This window comes from Ascidiella aspersa, chromosome 1 (genome assembly GCF_963924565.1).
Source record: "Ascidiella aspersa chromosome 1, kaAscAspe10.2, whole genome shotgun sequence".
Lineage (NCBI taxonomy): Eukaryota > Metazoa > Chordata > Ascidiacea > Phlebobranchia > Ascidiidae > Ascidiella > Ascidiella aspersa.
Window position 1 is genome coordinate 657,468 of NC_139447.1, and position 14,655 is coordinate 672,122.

At 36.8% G+C, this 14,655-nt stretch overlaps 1 protein-coding gene and 1 pseudogene across 1 annotated transcript; both read right to left on the reverse strand.

Annotated features, from left to right (window-relative positions):
• Positions 1 to 190: 190 nt before the first annotated feature.
• On the reverse strand, positions 191 to 1,501 carry LOC146166407 (uncharacterized). The gene is made up of 3 exons (XM_083392427.1): positions 836 to 1,501; positions 641 to 751; positions 191 to 463 (listed from the first exon to the last, which is right to left on the reverse strand). Exons 1-3 carry the CDS (start codon positions 1,499 to 1,501, stop codon positions 191 to 193), a joined length of 1,050 nt encoding a protein of 349 aa, XP_083248553.1.
• A 10,286-nt stretch (positions 1,502 to 11,787) lies between these two features.
• LOC146166408 (uncharacterized) lies at positions 11,788 to 13,251 on the reverse strand (annotated as a pseudogene).
• Between the last annotated feature and the right edge of the window lie 1,404 nt (positions 13,252 to 14,655).

A 14,655-nucleotide genomic window follows, 5' to 3' on the forward strand; every position in this document is an offset into this window, starting at 1 on the left:
TTTAGTGGTGCTACACATTTTGTTTATGTATTTCTGAGAGGTTTTATGTACACAATTTTAATGCTTGCAATTGACATCATGATTTTAAAATTATATGTTTTGACTTGAAGTTGTAAAGTTTTATGCAGTGTGAGTTTTTTTCATGTGAGTTAAGGCTTGAAGATCTTGTGAAGCACTTTCCACATTGTTTTCACTTATATGCTTTTTCTCCAGTGTGAATTCTATTGTGGTTTCTAATACTTGCCAAATGGTTAAAACACTTTCCACAAACTTTGCATTCGTAAGGTTTTTCTCCAGTGTGAATTCTTTCGTGTCTTTTAAGTGCTCCTGTTTCACTAAAACACTTTCCACACTCTTTACATTTGAAAGGTTTTTCTCCAGTGTGAATTCTTTCATGTCTTTTAAGTGCTCCTGTTTCACTAAAACACTTTCCACACTCTTTACATTTGAAAGGTTTTTCTCCAGTGTGAATTCTTTCGTGACATTTTAAATTTCCTGTATGGCTGAAACGTTTTCCACAATATTTGCATTTGTAAGGTTTTATTTCAGTGTGAATTCTTTCGTGTGTTTTAAGGTCTCCTGTTTCACTAAAACACTTTCCACACTCTTTACATTTGAAAGTTTTTTCTCCAGTGTGAACCCTTTCATGTCTTTGAAGATGTTGTGCACGGTTAAAGCATTTTCCACATTCTTTGCATTTATAAGGTTTTTCTCCAGTGTGAATTCTTTCATGAACGTTAAGACTTCCTGTCTGGTTAAAACACTTTCCACAAACTTTGCATTTGTAAGGTTTTTCTCCAGTGTGAACTTGTTCATGATATTTCAGACTTACTACATAGGTAAAACACTTTCCACATTCTCTACATTTGTAAGGTTTTTGTCCAGTGTGAATTTTTTCATGACCTTTAAGATGTCCTGCCCGGCTAAAACATTTTCCACATTCTTTACATTTGTAAGGTTTTTTTCCAGAGTGAATTCTTTCATGGGATTTAAGATTTCCTGCCCGGCTAAAACACTTTCCACATTCTTTACATTTGTAAGGTCTTTCTCCAGTGTGAATCCTTTCATGATCTTTAAGATGTCCTGCCTGGCTAAAACACTTTTCACATTCTTTACATTTGTATGGTTTTTCTCCAGTGTGAATTCGCACGTGGCATTCAAGGTCGATATTTTTCCCAAATATTTTCCCACAAACTTTGCATTTGTGTTTCTTGAAGTGAACTCCAGCTAAATGATGTTTTAGTTTGTAACGATTCTTAAAGCACTTTTCACAAATGTGACAACGGGACTCTGTATTTTGTGTTGACGGATCCTTGCTTTGTTCTTTCCTGGTATTCATTTGATCCAAGTCACTTTGTTTTTCACAATCGGACTCTTCACTTACAGGTTGATGTTCTTGTGATGACCAGTCTGTAATCGTGGCAACAGAATCATCAGAAAATCCATCATCACTCTCATATTTTAAAGCTTTCGACGCAACTTCAATCTCGTGGTTTGACATGTTTCTTTCCTAAACTCTGAAAATCAACACATTCATCAAACTAATATTATAGTAAAGATGGGACACTGTCAGTTAATCTACAGGCCTTTCCTTTTAAATTTGGGGGCGAAATGACTAGTTACGCCAAAAACAATTAAACCCCGAAAACCTGCTGATATCGGCCACACCTGCATGCAAATGTACAACTAAAAGAGCATTAATGCATTTAAGAAGTCGCAAAAGCTTATAGGTTAAATTAATTTTTGGTTAAAGCTTTTTACTTCCTTAAACTGTTGCTTTTCGATGTAAGGCTGTATGTTTTGAAACAGGGGTGACGAACACGTGGCCCTCGGGCCACAAATGGCCCGCGAAAGAATTTTGTGTGGCCCGCGAAGCATTCGGGTGAGACCACGGTAGTCTGTCAGTTGATCTACAGGCACTTCTTAAAATTTAGGTTAAAGTCACTAGTTACGTCAAAAAACAATACAACTGACAGATTGAAGAGTTTATAAATTAAGATTTGTAAATTTGCAAAGTGAGAAAGGCTTTTGACATAGGGTTCTTTCATTATGTATACGATTTGATTAAGTGTATATTATTGGTAAAAAACAATTATGAAAAGGTTTTTAATACTGTCTAACTACAACAATTGTCGTCTGTCGTGTTTAAAGCTGTTTACCTTAAACTGTTGCTTTACAATGCAAGGCTGTATGTTTTATAACAAGGGTAAATAACTAGCTGACATGTTTGCATTAGGATAGCCGGTAAGCCAGGTGAATAACAACTTTATATCAGTTTGTAAAAGCTAACCTAAAAAGAAAATTGCCACAACATTTGATGTTAATCCATTCATATAACACTTACACTTAAAAACAAGGGCAAAATTAACTAGACAAAACAAAGCTGACAATTCCTATAAAACCAACTTTTAATGGGTCTATGAACCCCTTGGGAGTCCATTAACTAGTTTTAGGGGTCCATGAAATCCAAATTAAAATATAAGTGTAGATTTAAAAAGCAATTAATTTTCCAAAGAAAATACTTTTTATTGGAAATGAAACAGTTTAGCACTGAATGTATTTACTCTTTTTTACTTTCACATTTTTTGGACCGAAATCAGCGTGTTCCTGAAGTCCATTTGTATTGTGACGTCAAGTTATGTCGACATTTTTTAAAATTTCTCGCCTTCCTTGGCCCACGCGAAGCAAAAATCAATTGGGGTCAACGGCGAAAAAAAGTTTATGAACCCCTGCCCTAGGCGTTTTGAATGGTGTAAGGCAGGGGTTCTCAACCTTTTTTTCACTGCCTACCAACTCGAGCTTCTATGATTTTGGTGCGAACCAACAAATTGTCGAAAAACTTAACTTTAATAAATTTGCATAGATGTTCCGGAAAGATAATAGTTCCTATCGTTAAAGAAGCATAAAATATTTAACTATACAATCATTATAATGAATGTATAGTTTATTTCAATAAAAATGCTTAACCTTTTGGTAAAACTGTAATTTTACTTAAAAACATACTGCGTACAGCGTACCACCCAAAATGACTTCGCGTACCACTAGTGGTACTCGTATCACAGGTTGAGAACCACTGGTGTAAGGCAAGGGTCGTCAACCCCTGGCACGCGTGCCGCTTTTAGAACGCAAGATGCATGGCACGCCAAATGATTAAACGCGCACGTTATATCAACTTAAGAAAGTGCAACCATTACATCACTACCACATCATTAACATTACTATTACATCACAAACACTAGCTCTAACTAAATGGTTGCACACATTGCCAGTTCGTGTCACAAATAAGTGTCGTAACTGTGTTGTATTTAAGATTATTTTTTGTGGGCGTTATACTTATTGTTTACTATTAACCGTTCCTATTACGTCACAATGCCCCAAATTTGGCGTAACGTTTATATCTCCATTGCAAAAAGCAAGATGTCAAAGGCGACTTGTCCATCAAATTTAGAACTTAGCCAGTTCCGTAATTTGCAGCATTGTGACGTAACAGAGAGTTAACGGGCTACTTTTGACTTCATCCCGTCACAATGCTGTGTTGTGCCCAACTTTTTAAAAGTAGACTACAACTTGTTTAAGTCTTAAACTTTAAGACCAGTTGTTCGTGAAAAACTTTAATAGAACCACGTATAACACGTTTGGTATCAAAAAGACAGCAGCAAATTTCTCATTACATTCTCATTACAAGTTTTCGTTATATGCTTTTAAGTTACATACCTTTGTCATAATTACATTTTGGGTTGATTTTATTTTTTGAAGGTCCACCGGTCCGTAAGCTGGAAAGGTTGAGAACCACTGTTCTACATTGAAAGTAAGCACGTGTGTTTTTATGCGACTGAGAAACGAACAAAAACGAAACTGATAGTTAACACTTGCATCATAGATCGACAGATTCGGCGAGTCTGCGATGGCTTTTCGGTGTACTGTTGATGCGGAGGCCGTAATCGTTGGTCATAAAGCAACTTCCGAGGGGCTGGATCACAGATGTTATTAAACACACATGTTTGTGTGTGTCTTTCATTGATTGATACGGACTGATGATCCCCCAGTGTGAAGTTGCTTGTACTAACAAAATGTGCAAGTATTGGCGCATGGTTGTTTCTCGACTCGCTCCTCTCTGAGCCTGCATAGCTCAGTTGGTAGAGCGACGGTCCCGGCTTGACCGGAGGTCGTGAGTTCGAACCTCACTGCAGGCCAGTTGTTTTTCTGGCTTGCTCTGCTTGCATCATAGATCGACAGATTCGGCGAGTCTGCGATGGCTTTTCGGTGTACTGTTAACACTTCTAGGTATCGGCTTAAAAGCATCAAAGTATATTTCAAAAAATATACGTAATTAGAAGTCAGATCACAGCAGGGCTGCTGAGTCGGACTCGGGAGTCGAGTGAGACCAGGTAAAACTACCCGAGTCCGACGTGTGCGCATGCGCAGTACCACATTTCGAAACTGATAAGGCAGCAAACTGTAAATTGTTAAGGTGGAATAGCAAACGGAAGAAACTTTCCAAGGATATGCTCGTGGTACACCATGACCACCCTATGAGTGGATTGCGGAATATATACATTAATTTAGTTTCGTAAATTGGTGACGTACGAGTCGGACTCGGGTTGTTTTTAACCAACTCCGCAGCCCTGATTGCCAAAACCAAACATAGAAAAATGTTTGGCACGCAAGTTGTTATAGTTTGACTTTGCTCATAAACTGGCACACTGCGTACGGAAGGTTGCCGACCCCTGGTGTGAGGAAAACCGAACCATGTGACTCTATTTAATCGTAACTGAACCAACTGCTTTAGCATTTCAAAGTGCTTATTGTCATATAGCGAATTGTAATTTACAGTTTAAAAGTCCAGTATAAAAATGCGCTGTCATTACCACAGCTCACAGTACAACAAAACAGGGCCCTAACTGAGGCAATATAATTATTGAGTACTTTACAACTCTGGCGTTTAAATTTATAACGCAAAAGCGAATAAGTTATGGATTAGCTGGTCAGTTGTCAAATGGATTAACGGACTGACCCAGGGAAGAATTACCACTGTAGTGATAAGCGAATTCGCTATAACCACAAGCACAAACAGTGGGACATGTTACATAAGCATTAAGCATTAAATCATAAACTTTGCACACGTCTTGCTAGACCAGCAAGGGAAAGGAAATCAAGCTGAGATATTTCACACTTGACCATCAAGCGAAAAAAAACTTGGCAGGTCGCATACTGACGTCATTATAACATTTATAAAATGGCACAAACAATGTTTTCTTTATTTGGTTTAAAAATTATTAAAACTTTCTATTTAAATTAAAATTATACGTTATCAGGCATATAAAATAGATTCGCATATTACTCGCATTAATGGTCTTATTTAACAGAAAATGCAAATTGTAGAGTTTATGAGTCACACGGTGCAACATTCCATAAGCCCATAACTACTAAATTTGGTGAACTCGTCCGATATAGCAGGCGAATTGATTTAGGTGCAAAAAATTAAGATAAAATCTGCTTAGTAAAAACACTTGATTTAACCCAAGTCATTTGCCCGAAAGACTTAACCAAGTCAAGTAATTTAAAAACCGTGACTTAAGTCATTGCTACAGGTCATTCAAAGGCTTATCAAAGCGGGGTAGTTTAGAGATATCTATAGCACAACAATCAACTTGCTCAAAAAGTTAAATTGAATGACATATCACAGGTTTGTCTAATTTGTGCTGTTAGATTAAAACCGAGGCAGCATATTCATAATGAACTAACAGGAGAAATTTGTGAAATCCTGTTTTACCGTTAACCTGCTTTGTCAATTCTATTTGAATAAACATAATGACGATGCCTTTGCCGGTGAAACATATGATATATATATACATATATATATTAACATCTATAAATAGCGTGTGACCTGGCCTGCTAGCTTTGCTAGACTATTCTAAATATGCTACCTCACCTCTGGCAAGTTCTTTTTCTAGCCTCGCCTTGCTTGCAATATAATCCTGACCAAGCCGACTGATTTCGGTAAATCTTTCCCAAGGCATCTTGTTTACTATATATGGGTGCTGTCATCGTTGGCCAGTACGACTCCAGAATAACTTGATCAAACAATATACATTGCGCATATGTTAAGGTCTGTAACGCTTAAACTGCTTGCTTTAAATGCAGCCATACTATGCGCCGTCAGCGTTTTTTGTGACACCAATCACTTCCGCTAACGCTTACCGATATGGCAGTGTCAATCAAATGTTTGGGCCAGCAGCTTGTGTGAGAAGTTTCATGTGCAGAGTAGTAGCAGTTTGCTCAAAAGCGTTTAGTTGCAAAAGCAACATTGTATGTTTATATGCGCTGGTGCTACTGGGAACTCAAGTTCTTGCAGCTTTAGGCCAATATTGGGCGACGTTACGCAGAGCGCAATTGTGATGTAATGGCTGCGCGTTACTGGATGTAGTAACTTTGTATTCTTTGTTTTAATGTTAAAAGATCCGCTTGTAATAAGGTATAACTAAAACAAAACAAAATGTTTTATAAAAAGGATAGGATTCGTGAAGAGTGCATTGCGTTGTTGTTTTGCGATTGATTGCTCTCAACTGGTTAAGAACCCTATTAAAAGCATTAACAACAAGCATTGTTATTTGTAAGCTGCGCACACTACAGTAACTAGCGTGCATTAGAGTCCCTCAAGAACGTTTTAAATAAGAACAATATTTTAACAATAGCTGAATAGCCTTTATTTGGAGATTTTAGCGATATTTGTTTGTCGTTGATTTGATGGGATTGCGTGAAAATTTTTAAATTTACAGAAGTAAAAATATGTCAAACTACCAAAGTGATTTTGTTACGATGGAGCTATATAAAGAGAGTGATGATGGATTTTCTGACGATTCTGTTTCCACGATTACAGACTGGACTTCACAAGAACATCAACCTGTAAGTGAAGATTCCGATTGTGAAGGAATGAAAGACTCTAATCAAATCGATAAACAGCAAAAAGACAAACGAAAGGATCTAACAAGTGTGAAAAGAAAATTAAAACACAAAACCACCAACATGGAGTTCCGATGTCACATTTGCGAAAAGTTGTTTAAAAAGCGTCCTTTGCTCAACAAACATTTGTCCACATTTCACTTTAAGAAACACAAATGTAAAGTTTGTGGGAAACTTTTTGGAATGAAATGTGATCTTAACACTCACATGAGAATTCACACTGGAGAAAAACCTTTTAAATGTGCCTATTGCGATAAAAGTTTCGGCCAAGCTCACAATTTGAAGACGCACGAACGAATTCACACTGGAGAAAAACCATTCGAGTGCAAAGAATGTGGAAAACGTTTTAGACAAAACGAACATCTTAAAATTCACAACAGAACTCACACTGGGGAAAAACCTTTTAAATGTAAAGTTTGTGGAAAACCTTATAAAGGGTCAGAATACGTTAAAATTCATGAAAGAACTCACAGTGGAGAAAAACCTTACAAATGCAAAGTTTGTGGTAAATGTTTTAACCATGTCGAAAGCCTCAAAGCCCATGAAAGAACTCATACTGGAGAAAAACCTTATAAATGTAAAGTTTGTGAAAAATGCTTTAGTCGGTCAGGACACCTTAGTAGACATAGAAAAATTCATACTTAAAAAAACTTTTCAAATGTTGGAATTGTGAAAAATGTTTTAGCCGGGCTGGGATGTTTTGAAACCTATGAAATAACTCACAATAACTAATAAACTAAGCGGAAATGTATGTAACTTAAAAAATATTGTCATCAAGATTTGTAAATATAACGCGAGCCTCGAACAATTATTCAATTAAAACTGTAAAGCTCTAGGCCAGGGTTTCTTAACCAAGGGGTGCGAGAACTGTTCCAAGGGGATGTGAGGATGCTGAATCAGACACAGAAAATGCATTGCTGTAATTCATTTCTTTGCTCAGTTAAATTTAAAATAAACTCACATTTTGGTATTTTGGTATTGTGTTATCTGTCTTCATCAAGATGATGTCGATTTACTCAATATTTTTGGCTTTGCGATTATCAAGCTTCCAACCAAGATATTTTTAAGTATTATGCAATACAATAACCACGAACCAGTAACATTTTAAGCAGTCTTTTGTAGCAACACGAATCTGTAATCTGCGAAACGAAGTAAACAAATTCTAAAGTAAAGCGTCTGGTTGCTACATACTCGTCACGCGTTAATGCATCTCGTCACGCCTAATAATCGTGCTTTATCGACAGCTTGTGGTATAAAAATATTAGAAAAATTTCCACTTTGGCCAGCAGAGAAGTCAATTCACACGAGCATTTAAAAACACACAACATCTATGATGCCGTGGACTTTAACGGAATTTAAGTCTGCTCCAACTTATGAGATTACAGCCATATGAATGAACTGTAACTTGTTTCCATTGTGCCTTCGGCATTTGGATTAAAATTATGAAATTCATTGACTTGCATTTTTCCCCGTTTACGTTTTGTGTTAGTTTAATTTTCTAACGTACATTGGCATCTAGGCTAGGGTTGCCATAGTGTTCAAACTGCGTCCGGGGGGAAATGCCAAAATATGCTTAAATGTCCGGAATTTTTTAAATTGTTTGTTGCGTTACGGGTAATAATTTCATTGTTACGTCATAAACGACAATACTGCGCTTTATTTGGGATACATGGATGATTGAGTGGAGCTGGGCCAATAGCTGAAGGCCTTATATCTTGTTCGATATTGCAAAATTTAGAACATGTCTGAAACGATATGAGCGTATATTCGCTGAAGAAAATTATAAAGCAGTAAAAGCAGTAGAAAAATAGCGCAACAAGAAGTCTGTTGCAGACCAGGTGAGAACTTATACGTGTATTGCAATACAACATTTATTTTCTGTTTGTGTATAGTTTCGTGTTTATCCTTCTTTCACAAAAAACAATGGCGGTAAAGTACTTTGGTAATATTCTAAAGTTGGTCAATGAAATGAGGTAAATTTGTTATGGATTTGCGCATTATCAAATATAGTAACCCTAGCCTAGAGATCACCAGAGGTCAAATCAGAGATGGCCCAATACTAGCCTAGTGCGGTCATGTTCAAATGGCGGATCGCGATCCGGTTCCGGATCTTTTCAGCGTTTTGTGCGGATCTTCCAATGTAGTCTTTGAAAAAAAACTTTCTACAGTGTTTTCATATGAATACCAATTGCCAGTGTCGATGAATTTTGTAAAAAGTCAAGCATAGAGGGAGACTCCCAAATGCTAATCTTTGTGAGCGTTTGAGGATATCAGTCAGCGACAGAAAGCCCCAATTCGATGCTATTGTAAGACCTAAAGTCTAAAACAGGGGTCGGCAACCTATACGGCCCGCGGGCCGGATGCGCCCCGCCAATGTAATTCATTTGGTCCGCCGCCTCTTTGACAAACTAGACACGAGTCCATTTCAAATACTTTTTGACTATTTTAAATACGTAAGTGCGAAAAATTTTCCCGCTTGGCGCGAATCATCTTTCTACGTCCAACTTGTTTACGTTTTGATGCGATCTTTTGAATTAGATCAGCGCTTCTTTACCGTTAACGGAAAACGTATTATATTTTTAATATTTTTATTTTCGGCAATGTAATAAAAACTTGCCAGAAATTTAAAAGAGGTGCTGGTATACCTAAAAAATCGCGCTCGCTGCGCTCGCCATGTGCGCCTGGAAGTTATCGCGTTTCTTCAAACTATTTTATTACATTTTTCATTTGTAGTATGGATAACAACGTTTGGGCTCCAATTTTAAACCAAACAACGCTTTTTTTCGCGCTGTGCGCCAACACTTGCTGCCTTCTTAAATGTAATTAAACAAGTTTTTAAGTGAAAAAACACAATTTTTCTCAGTTAACATTGTGTGCGGCGCACAAAGACCTTTCTGAGTTTGGTGTTGGCCGGCGACTAGAAAAAGGTTGCCGACCCTGGTCTAAACCAACCTAGCATTGTTCTCACTAAAATCTTGGTGCTGTATAGCACACTTCACTTTTGGGTTTTTACAAAGTTATCAATATTTTGTAGGGCACATTTACATAAATAAAGCACCATAACAATTAAAGCGTGTCCAATATGTTTACTATTCGTATTTGGTGGATCATCATGTTGTCAGGTTTGTCTGTGGTGGATCATGGCAGAAATAATTTGAACACCCCTGGACTAGCGAAATCCAACAAAAATCCACTCCGGTATACAATGGATAGGCAAAGCATTGCTAGTGTGACGTCATATTGACAGACAATGTGTTCATACCTCATTTAAAAAACCGCTTGTGGGGACTAAAGAGTGTCCGGATTTCAGGCCACGAAAATATGGTAACCCTAATCTAGACCAGCGCTGTCTGTATACTTATGCATTGAAGTTGTATAATATAACGAAAGCAAGTTTTTTCTTTAAATCAAGTTATATTTAGCTATTACATAAAGTTTAAGGTTGTTCTTTAATATTTCAACGCTTTTGCGCTTTCAAGCTACCGGGCTAGACCAGTGGTTCTCAACCTTTTTTCCTTCGTGGCCCATTTTCGTTGCACAAAAATTCTGTGGCCCAATAAATGTTTATGAAAAAACAACTATAAAATAGGTTTAGAAGGGGGGCGCTAACAATTCTTGAGCGAGCTCTACTTATCATTTTGATTTTTTTGCAGTGATTTTATTGGTTTGGGTTGCGCACCACTCCTGTACAAACTCTGCTTTTGCCAACTTTAACATTGAAACTGAAAAAAAAAATCTCTATCATACTTTTGTTTTTGATTTGTCTCGATGTTTTTTGCGCGAATCGATATTGTTTTTGCAATATTGCCGTTGTATTGTGCGTCGTCGCATCTTTTGAACAACGATAACGCAACTTTTGCGCTTGATATTTTTATTTGCGCATGACATCACAGCCGTACAACTGTGGACTAAACGCCCTCACAACATATTTGTCAATATCAGCTCGTTAGAAATCAATGTGCCGAGCACACTAAATTTGTTGTGTGCCCAATGCGAAAAAGTCTCCTAAGTTACACTTTAGCCAATCTAACCAAATAAACCCAATTTTTTTCGCACCTTGCGCGACCAACAATACAGTTCACTATTTTCATGTTATTTGAGTGATATTTCACTGAAAAATGACGGACTTCTTTTCGTAGGGGGCACGAGGAAAATTGCCAAAGGGGGCGCGTCTGAAAAAAGGTTAAGAACCACTGGTGTATAGAGTATGAAACATGAGAGTTGTTCGATGTTAGAAGCTGTACGTGCGACTTAACGTTTAGAAGTGTCGTAGTGCAAAAACGTTTCAGAACACAGGTATAGTCAACTACAACAGACTAATCTGAAACTTACTAAAACTTCTTTTTTCCTTAGTCAATTTATATAAAGACAAAACGTTATTTATAACTTTGAAAACTGTAAACCAAGGTGCACTAACAATATGTGCATAAACAAATTCGGTGAATTGTTAAAGGTCGTATCCAAAGTGTAAGGTGTGGAGAGCGGACTTAGAACGACTCATTGAGCAACTTATTACAGTTGTAGCATATTACTGCCTATGTTTGACCTTTTGGTTATACGCGGTTTGTGCCAGTAAGTTTCCATTACGTAACATCCAAGGTTGCATAAACAGCGCCAAAGAGCTTAAGTGGTAATAAAGCAACACATTTGAAGTAAACGCGATACGATAAATTTTCCATCACATGTGATATTATTCATTAGTTGTTTAGTGGTGCTACACATTTTGTTTATGTATTTCTGAGAGGTTTTATATACACAATTTTAATGCTTGCAATTGACATCATTATTTTAAAATTATATGTTTTGACTTGAAGTTGTAAAGTTTTATGCAGTGTGAGTTTTTTCATGTGAGTTAAGGCTTGAAGATCTTGTGAAGCACTTTCCACATTGTTTTCACTTATATGCTTTTTCTCCAGTGTGAATTCTTTCGTGGTTTCTAATACTTGCCAAATGGTTAAAACACTTTCCACACTCTTTACATTTGCAAGGTTTTTCTCCAGTGTGAATTCTTTCGTGTCTTTGAAGATGTTGTGCACGGTTAAAGCATTTTCCACATTCTTTGCATTTATAAGGTTTTTCTCCAGTGTGAATTCTTTCATGAACTTTAAGACTTCCTGCCTGGTTAAAACACTTTCCACAAACTTTGCATTTGTAGGGTTTTTGTCCAGTGTGAACTTGTTCATGATATTTCAGACTTACTACACAGGTAAAACACTTTCCACATTCTCTACATTTGTAAGGTTTCTCTCCAGTGTGAATTCTTTCATGTCTTTGAAGATGTTGTGCACGGTTAAAGCATTTTCCACATTCTTTGCATTTATAAGGTTTTTCTCCAGTGTGAATTCTTTCATGAACTTTAAGACTTCCTGCCTGGTTAAAACACTTTCCACAAACTTTGCATTTGTAGGGTTTTTGTCCAGTGTGAACTTGTTCATGATATTTCAGACTTACTACACAGGTAAAACACTTTCCACATTCTCTACATTTGTAAGGTTTCTCTCCAGTGTGAATTCTTTCATGTCTTTGAAGATGTTGTGCACGGTTAAAGCATTTTCCACATTCTTTGCATTTATAAGGTTTTTCTCCAGTGTGAATTCTTTCATGAACTTTAAGACTTCCTGCCTGGTTAAAACACTTTCCACAAACTTTGCATTTGTAGGGTTTTTGTCCAGTGTGAACTTGTTCATGATATTTCAGACTTACTACATAGGTAAAACACTTTCCACATTCTCTACATTTGTAAGGTTTCTCTCCAGTGTGAATTCTTTCATGTCTATGAAGATGTTGTGCACGGTTAAAGCATTTTCCACATTCTTTACATTTGTAAGGTTTTTTTCCAGTGTGAATCCTTTCATGATCTTTAAGATGTCCTGCCTGGCTAAAACACTTTTCACATTCTTTACATTTGTATGGTTTTTCTCCAGTGTGAATTCGCACGTGGCATTCAAGGTCGATATTTGCCCCAAATATTTTCCCACAAACTTTGCATTTGTGTTTCTTGAAGTGAACTCCAGCTAAATGATGTTTTAGTTTGTAACGATTCTTAAAGCACTTTTCACAAATGTGACAACGGGACTCTGTATTTTGTGTTGACGGATCCTTGCTTTGTTCTTTCCTTGTATTCATTTGATCCAAGTCACTTTGTTCTTCACAATCGGACTCTTCACTTACAGGTTGATGTTCTTGTGATGACCAATCTGTAATCGTGGCAACAGAATCATCAGAAAATCCATCATCACTCTCATATTTTAAAGCTTTCGACGCAACTTCAATCTCGTGGTTTGACATGTTTCTTTCCTAAACTCTGAAAATCAACACATTCATCAAACTAATATTATAGTAAGATGGGACACTGTCAGTTAATCTACAGGCCTTTCCTTTTAAATTTGGGGGCGAAATGACTAGTTACGCCAAAAACAATTAAACCCCGAAAACCTGCTGATATCGGCCACACCTGCATGCAAATGTACAACTAAAAGAGCATTAATGCATTTAAGAAGTCGCAAAAGCTTATAGGTTAAATTAATTTTTGGTTAAAGCTTTTTACTTCCTTAAACTGTTGCTTTTCGATGTAAGGCTGTGTGTTTTGAAACAGGGGTGACGAACACGTGGCCCGCGGGCCACAAATGGCCCGCGAAAGAATTTTGTGTGGCCCGCGAAGCATTCGGGTGAGACCACGGTAGTCTGTCAGTTGATCTACAGGCACTTCTTAAAATTTAGGTTAAAGTCACTAGTTACGTCAAAAAACAATACAACTAACAGATTGAATAGTTTATGAATTAAGATTTGTAAATTTGCAAAGTGAGAAAGGCTTTTGACATAGGGTTCTTTCATTATGTATACGATTTGATTAAGTGTATATTATTGGTAAAAAACAATTATGAAAAGGTTTTTAATACTGTCTAACTACAACAATTGTCGTCTGTCGTGTTTAAAGCTGTTTACCTTAAACTGTTGCTTTACAATGCAAGGCTGTATGTTTTATAACAAGGGTAAATAACTAGCTGACATGTTTGCATTCGGATAGCCGGTAAGCCAGGTGAATAACAACTTTATATCAGTTTGTAAAGCTAACCTAAAAAGAAAATTGCCACAACATTTGATGTTAATCCATTCATATAACACTTACACTTAAAAACAAGGGCAAAATTAACTAGACAAAACAAAGCTGACAATTCCTATAAAACCAACTTTTAATGTAAAATAGCACCTTATTCTTACACTGGCATCTAACCACACTTTACTGCAGCATCTATTTGTAGTTTACTAAAAAGCAAATAATAGTGCAACTGCTCTAATCGTCCAACTGCATTAGCTCAGTCACTTGATCTAAGTTAGTTCACAAAAGCCTCAAGCTATATTACTAGCAACCGTGCGCACTGGAGCGTAGCAGCAGAGCGTGACAACAAAAGAAGGTTTCATCAGTGACCTTAGGCTAGGGGTTCATAAACTGGGGTCTATGAACCCCTTGGGAGTCCATTAACTAGTTTTAGGGTTCCATGAAATCCAAATTAAAATATAAGTGTATATTTAAAAAGCAATTAATTTTCCAAAGAAAATACTTTTTATTGAAAATGAAACAGTTTAGCACTGAATGTATTTAGACTCTATTTTACTTTCACATTTTTTGGACCGAAATCAGCGTGCTCCTGAAGTCCATTTGTATTGTGACGTCAAGTTATGTCGACATTT

Bases quoted from the DNA above. Each gene is read 5' to 3' on its own strand.
- LOC146166407 (XM_083392427.1), bottom strand. From the start codon at position 1,501: ATGTCAAACCACGAGATTGAAGTTGCGTCGAAAGCTTTAAAATATGAG. The intron at 752-835 runs GTAGTAAGTCTG...TGTTTTAACCAG, and splicing joins GTGGAAAGTGTTTTACCTAT to ACAGGAAGTCTTAACGTTCA. The intron at 464-640 runs GTTCACACTGGA...AGAATTCACACT, and splicing joins ATCTTCAAAGACATGAAAGG to GGAGAAAAACCTTTCAAATG.